Source organism: Tachypleus tridentatus, unplaced genomic scaffold (genome assembly GCF_004210375.1).
Source record: "Tachypleus tridentatus isolate NWPU-2018 unplaced genomic scaffold, ASM421037v1 Hic_cluster_2, whole genome shotgun sequence".
Classification (NCBI taxonomy): domain Eukaryota; kingdom Metazoa; phylum Arthropoda; class Merostomata; order Xiphosura; family Limulidae; genus Tachypleus; species Tachypleus tridentatus.
The window spans coordinates 25,782,311-25,789,674 of NW_027467782.1; the positions used below are offsets into that span (position 1 = coordinate 25,782,311).

General features: G+C 31.8%; 1 protein-coding gene across 6 annotated transcripts; it reads left to right on the forward strand.

The window, feature by feature from the left end:
- The first annotated feature begins 2,227 nt into the window (after window positions 1-2,227).
- Window positions 2,228-6,944, forward strand: LOC143242767 (dynein axonemal heavy chain 12-like). 6 transcript variants are annotated; one of them, XM_076486251.1, is made up of 4 exons: window positions 2,228-2,368; window positions 3,078-3,218; window positions 5,976-6,208; window positions 6,680-6,944. In XM_076486251.1, exons 2-4 carry the CDS (start codon window positions 3,137-3,139, stop codon window positions 6,911-6,913), a joined length of 549 nt encoding a protein of 182 aa, XP_076342366.1. In that variant the 5' UTR covers window positions 2,228-2,368; window positions 3,078-3,136; the 3' UTR covers window positions 6,914-6,944. The 6 variants fall into 6 exon arrangements, with proteins under 6 accessions (XP_076342366.1, XP_076342371.1, XP_076342368.1 ...); XM_076486256.1 differs by having other exon boundaries at window positions 2,230-2,368; window positions 5,929-6,208; XM_076486253.1 differs by having other exon boundaries at window positions 2,252-2,364.
- The last annotated feature ends 420 nt before the right edge of the window (window positions 6,945-7,364 follow it).

Below are 7,364 nucleotides of genomic sequence, written 5' to 3' on the forward strand. Positions count from 1 at the left end.
GTTGTACACGCACGACACAACCTCGGACATGCGCATTTTATTTCACAGAAGATGTTTATCTTCTGTTTACTTACGAAAGCTTAAAGAAATTTAGGTGTATGTTTTTTTGACAACACTGGGAAAAGTCGGCTATTTCTATAATTCGTTTTGGTTTGTTGTTTTTTTGACGAACTTTAGAAACATTTCTATCTCAAAAATCTAACCGCATCTTGACCATTTGGCACGATCGCGAAATCTAATATAAGAATCAGAGTACTTTATTTCTATGAGGGAATTAATGTGGACAACATTACATTCGAGAAAGGTAGTGCCACAATAAAGATTTTCTATCAGAAATTGGGTCAAAGATAAAACTGTCTCAGGTCAACACTACATTCCAAAAAGGTGGTGCGGAAATACAGATTACCTATTAGAGATTGGGTCAAAGATAAAATATTTCGGGTCAACACTACATTCGAGGAAGGTGGCGCCGCAATAAATATTTTTTATTAGAGATTGGCTCAAAGATAAAACTATTTCAGGTCAACATAACATATGTAATTGGTTTGACTATGACTAATTTCTTCAATTTCATGTTTCTTGCAAGCAAGTGCACCTTTGATATTGATATATAAGACTGTGAATTTAAGATATTATACATCCATTGATCAATTGTACAGTTAATAAACTGTGATAAGTATAGTGTGTTGTGTTTTTTATAATTGTTTACCATCAATTCCATACAGTCTTTGGTATTTCTTGATTTTAAATATTCTGTAATGAAGTATTTTTCTTCCTCCGTTATTTTTTTATTTTCCGCCAAAAGGCCGACCCGCCCTCGCCACTGCCTGGAAAACGCTATCCTAAGAGGTTTATTCATCTTGTTGAATGTTTTAAGGAATATGATAGCACTTAAAACCGATAAACATAAGAGATGAACTTTTATATACACGTTAAAAACATATTGAATACATATTTAAATACATTTTTTTTTCATTTTGGAATTTTACACAATGTAAAATATTTACACCTTTTCGTGATGACGACAAACCCACTTGAAGTAAAAAATATATGTCAAGATGGCTGGTATGAGTATTAACACAAGTAAAGCAGAGAACAACGTTTCGACTTTCCCAGGCCATCTTCAAACTAATACCCGTCATGAAATATAATTTTACAGCTCTTTCGTAAATAATTTGTCAATGTAAACTTCATTTTATAAATTGGCCGAATTTTAAGTAAGGGATTTGTTAAATGTTTTAAATTTTTATTTCTACGCTGATAGGTTTTGATAAATAGCATTCTCAGAGGAGTAAAGGCAAATTAAAAGTAGGGGCAAGGTTCATTTGATCAAGTAAAATGAGGGAATACACATCAAAGCCGTGCATACTGAGGCCAGAGTTTAGGGCACGCTTAAGAGCCCAAGAAGCTCTTTATTGGTTCTCCCACTTTTCCTGACAGTTTTCTGAATTTTTGTGCCCTTTAAATGGAACATATTGAAAAATAGGGATTTCCTGCACTGATAACAGCTGTATAAAAATAAATGTTACAATCAAAGAAAAAACAGCTTTAACTGTTCTCTAGACAGACAAACTTCTGGAAATATAATCTTAAAAAAGCAGTGTTTCTTCCTGTTACCTTCACAATGTTCCAGCAACAGCATAATCTTTATTTAAATTTTCTTACAAAAAGCGAGCTACCACACAATGTTGTTTTACTCGTTGATTTTTTTCTCAAAAGAGTCAAATGAACTTCTTGTGTCATATGTTGATTACAACTCATTATTATTTGTTTATTTACACTGGTTGTTGTTATTTGTTTAATGCAATTTTAGAAGGAACTGAAAATTTATTTCCTAAAAATATGATTACAAAGGCTCCTGGTTAAAATTATGATTTATGCTAAATGAAAACAACGTAATACAATAGTAATTCTAAATATTCGTAATTATGTTGGCAACTTATACAACAACAATTTAGTGCAGATTTCGAAGACTAAGTTGACAGTTAATTTCAGACTATCTTAATTTGTTTCCTTCTTATTTTTAAACACAAAACTGCACAGTAGGTTATTTGTTAGCCAAGGGTATCGAAACCCGATTATTCACATTTCAGGCCCAAAGACCAGAAGAGCGATTATATTAAACAATTTCTCCAAACCTAGATAACGATTTTAAACTGGGTACAGTTTTATCGAGCAAACAATTTAAAATAATCCTAACGCCCCCTCGAATTTCTGACATGTTACGAAATTCTCATCATCTACGAAGTTTGATATTCTTGAACGACTACTTGTGCTTTTTTGTATATTTCCTATACTTAGTGTTATCTGCTCTGTACACTTTATCAACATGATTAAAAAAAGCCAGCTCAGCAAGACGTCAACGTTTGTAAATAATTGTTACTAAACTATAAAACGTGTTAAATATAGAAATTATAAGTTTTATTTTCATTATACTTCACAAGCATTATTTGTTTTGAATTTCACGAGGGATATCTGCGCTAGCCGTCCTTAACTTAGCAGAGTAAGACTAGAGGGAAGGCAGCTAGTCATCACCACCCACCGCCAACTCTTGGGCTACTCTTTTACCAACGAATAGCCCCCACGGCCGAAAGGGCCGTTGTTTTTCACGACGAGGATGCGAACTCGAGACCCTCAGATTAGGAGTCGCACGCCTTAACACGCTTGGCCAGGCCGGGCGCCGTAATATTAAATGCTGTAGTGCAGAATTTACTATATCGAAAGTACTGGAGGCTGAATAATAATTATTACTGGAATTACATTTTTATGAAATATTTGTGTTACTCAGATACTGTCGAGTTTACTTTATTGTTTTTTAGATTAATTTAATAACTTCTCTTTCTTTATCGCAGTTTTTGTTTGCTATTATGCAGATAATTACATAATGAACTGTGTAAATCAGGGCTCATTTTACTAATTTTGCAATGTTTACTGAATATTTTTGTTTCATGTATTAAAATTTTGACTATTTAACAAAATCTGATAGGATAACATAGGAACTGGAATTTACATATTCTTAATGAGCATGCCTTGTACATTCATTAAAAATAAATTATTTGCTCTTCATGGTTTGATAGGTGATATCTAGATCTATTAGATCATATTGTGAATCTCCTCGTGAGTCGTGGGTAATGAAATGGCCAGGACAAGCTATTCTCTGTATTTCTCAGACATACTGGACAGCAAACATTCATCAAGTTATAAAGAATGGACTAGAAGTATGTTGTTGATTTTACATTAAAAGTTTCACTAAAATGATGTTTGTAAATGTAACATCTGTTGAAATATTTTGTTATTCTTCAAAACATGTAGTTTGCAGTTTGAATACTTTTAATAAGGTTTTGAGATAAATCATTTTAACAGTGGAACAACAAAATCAAATGTTTTAGCATTGCATTACAGTAATTTACCTTTTTTTTACATTGACTACAATTTCTGGCTTTGGATAAATACTTGGAACAAAACAATAGGCAGATAGAGAAAGTTGTGACATTAGTGAAAGGAAATTTTCTCCAACAGACAAGGACAACCCTTGGGTGTCTGGTTGTACTGGATGTGCATGCTTGAGATGTGTTGGCTACTTTAATAGAAAACAAAGTGTCATCTGAAAATGATTTTATATGGTTAAGTCAACTTAGTTATTATTGGCAGGTTAGAGCATTTCACATCAATAACTAATAATGCTAGAAAAATATAAATGAACAAATTATAGCTTAAGATGAAGAGGTGTTGCCCAGTTTCATAATATCAATTAATATTTCTTGTTTGTTTGTTTAGTTATTTTGTAAAAAGCTACACCATGGGTGTCAAAACCTGATTCTTACCAGCATAAGTCCAGAGACATACCATTATATCACTGGGGGTCTAACATTTCTTATGTAAATGTATGCTGAAATTTGATATTAATGCTAACCATAGAACAGTTGAGATACTTAATTTTATTATTGCTAACAGGTAAAAAATCACTTGAAATATTCACTTTGACAGGAAAAGAATGTTTCAGGTATGTGATCTTAGTACTGTCAACAGGTAAAGAACACTTCAGATACTCAGTTGTAGGCTGGTGCTACATAGAACATTTGTTATTATAAAAACAATGTATTCAAATTAACAACTAAAATAAAAGGAAATACTGGAGCCAGTTATAAAAAGTTCATAAGTCATATATGATAAGGCATACTTCTGATACAATCTTACTTCTTCTTACATAATAGCTTTCCTCTATTTGTGCTGCTTTATATATGCAAATATTTTCACTCACCATTAGTATTGAGGGTCTAAATTCACTTGTTTCCCTAGGGTATTACTGTGTTGCAGCATGCAAATGAGCACGTGACAACTCTCCATCAATAGGAGTGTGACACACCCTACTAGTGTAGCTGACTTTCTCTTTACTGAAATTTACATGATTCAGCACTCACTTATGCACATGTATAAATTTTTTGCTTCTTCGTGTGATTCATACTTCACTTTTTATCATAACATTTTCTGTTAACTTTACTTAGTTTGTGGAGGGCTTTTGATAATTTTTCCTTTTCTTATTATGAGTTTGCAAGTTCATGTGATTGTTACTTCACCTAGTATAGATTCAAAGGATTTTATTCCTATTAAATGCTATGTTGGCATTAAAACTAAAGGTTCTTTCTCTAAAGTGCTGCTGTTATAAATATTTTATTTAGTGTCAGCAATTGTCCAGAGGGGATGTTTTAGCATGAATAACTGGATTATCTCTGACTTTTTTACTTAAAAATTATTCTCATCTACTCACTTCTGAGATATTAATTTTGAGGAAATATTTTTTTGTCTAGTGTATGATATGTCATTTTCAAATTGTTGCCATGGAAGTTTCCATTTCAGCTGTATTGTGAGATAGGAGTATACTAATTAAACAACTTTAGAAGCCTCTTCAATGTGGTATTGTTATACAGTTAGCTTTGTTGATAGAATTTCAGTTAGAAAAATAACAATTTTGTATGAACCATTACTGATGTTCCTGTGATGCCCCTCTTTCATTATGTATATCTTCATCTGACAGTGAAGATATGTCACGTGTATATGTGACATATACATATTGGTATGTATTTGACTCAAAAGGTAGTACAGTATTGAAATCAAATCAGTCCTGTGCTGAGACAGCTCTTGGAAACCAGCAATGAACTCCAGTTTTACTAGCACAAGCAAATAAAAGTAGTGATACATTCCACCTGAAAAGGATGCCAGTTTGGCACAGTTTAACCTTTTAGCTAATAATTTGTACCCATTGTGCAGCTTGATATGCTTGATAGACTGAAACAAGCAAAATAATGTGTCTTTCTCAAGGACTTGACAACCACGAGATGAAAGCAAAATGTCACTGAGCCTACAGCTCCTTTGTATTGATAATAGAAACTTTTGAATCTACCACACATTGAGTCATATCGTATTATCTACAACTATATATGAGTGAGGTTAATTAGGTTTAATAAAAGAAATAATGTGTTGCCATAAGTTAGCAACCATTATATCAGTTTTCAGTCATGTTTTCTAACTGTCTTATGTAAAGTAACCTTCATCCCTCTAATTCTTAAAGGACAAATTTGAAAATGGTTTTCTCAGTTTAAAATGTTTAGTTATAGAGTAAAATGTAGAGGTGTATATGCATATACGAACATGACACGCAGAAGTCAGGTAAAGCACATTTCTTGATAGCTCATTTATTAAGTGGTTAAAATACTACTATATTTCTTTAATATTACCATCTGTAAAAAATGATATCGGAACATATTCTAAGTCAAACTGAAAAAATGTATATATATAGACATGCACACTAACATGTATATTATAAATGACAGTTTAATTTGAAATTTGGTCTTAAAATGACTTAAAATAAGGAAAACATTCTGTTACTTTGAGAAGTAAGACAGCAATTATGCCACCTTTTAATTTTAGGATGAAAAAATGATAACTTCTGTGATAAACTCATCCTTAACACATAGCTATGAATATTTGGGAAACACTGTTTGGCTTGTTACTACTCCTCTCACTGATTGCTGCTACCGTACCCTCTTTGGAGCATTGCATCTTCATTTGGGGGGTGCTCCTGAAGGACCAGCCAGGCACTGGGAAGACTGAAACCACAAAGGACTTGGCCAAAGCTGTTGCAAAGCAGTGTGTTGTTTTTAATTGTTCAGATGGCCTGGACTATATTGCTGTAGGAAAGTTTTTCAAGGTAATGTATCTTCTGCTCCTCATGAAATAAACAATTTCTCACTGTAACAAATATCATTTCTACTGTATGGTAATGAGGTTAAAGATATCCACTAAAGTCACAATACAAAAATACAAGTGAAGTATTAATACTAAATGAATTGTCAGCAATACACTAGTTATGCTTTTTAAAAATGTTTGTATTAGAATCTAGTACATACCACTTTTTGAACAGTTTGTATTTTCAGTTTACAGTTGATTGTAAATAATTTGTAATTTATTATGATCTTTAATTCATTAATATATGTATATATTGTCTTTTATAATAAATGACATTCACAAATCTAAGATGTTGCAATATTATCAATAACAATTCGCTTAATTTAAGATATGATGAAAGCAAAATTGATGGCTAACTTATATTAGAAGTTTTCTATAGATATTAATAATTTTTATAGAATAATTTGAACAGAGCTTAATGTTTTATTCTAAGGGTCTTGCTTCCTGTGGTGCCTGGTCCTGTTTTGATTTAGAAGTTCTATCTGTAGTAGCTCAGCAGATCTTAACTATCCAACGAGGAACAGAAATTAAATTAAATCCAACATGTTCGGTATTTATCACCATGAATGAATGTATGACTAACAACTCATGTTCTCGTTTAATAACTTTCTTTATCCATATTACAGTTTCACTTAACTGCTGTTTAAGAATGTCTAAACAGATTTGAAACCAATAAAAATATTTAATATACTTTACAATCATGTTTCCAAGTCATTGGTATGTGCTTCGTATAGTATGTACCATACATATATAGTATATAATGTCTGTAATATATTTAATTTATAATGTATATAAGTTATGTTGTATAAAATTGTTAACTTAAATAGTATTCCGCAAACTATATTTGCCGTATATAAGCCGGTCTGAAAAGTAACACGCATTCAGCAATAGGCATTACATACATATAGTGTGGTTGTAATACTATTATGATAAACACTTCTACTTGTTGAGAATCTCTGTGGAACTATACAGAAAATTTAACGGTTAACAATGTAATAGGTCTAACACTAATGTCTCATGTTAAGTGTAAATGTGTGTTCTAAGATTTGTCGGGTTTCATTTTATTCACTTTTTATGATTACACTACATTATTAGCTTTATCTTGTGTAGAAATAACC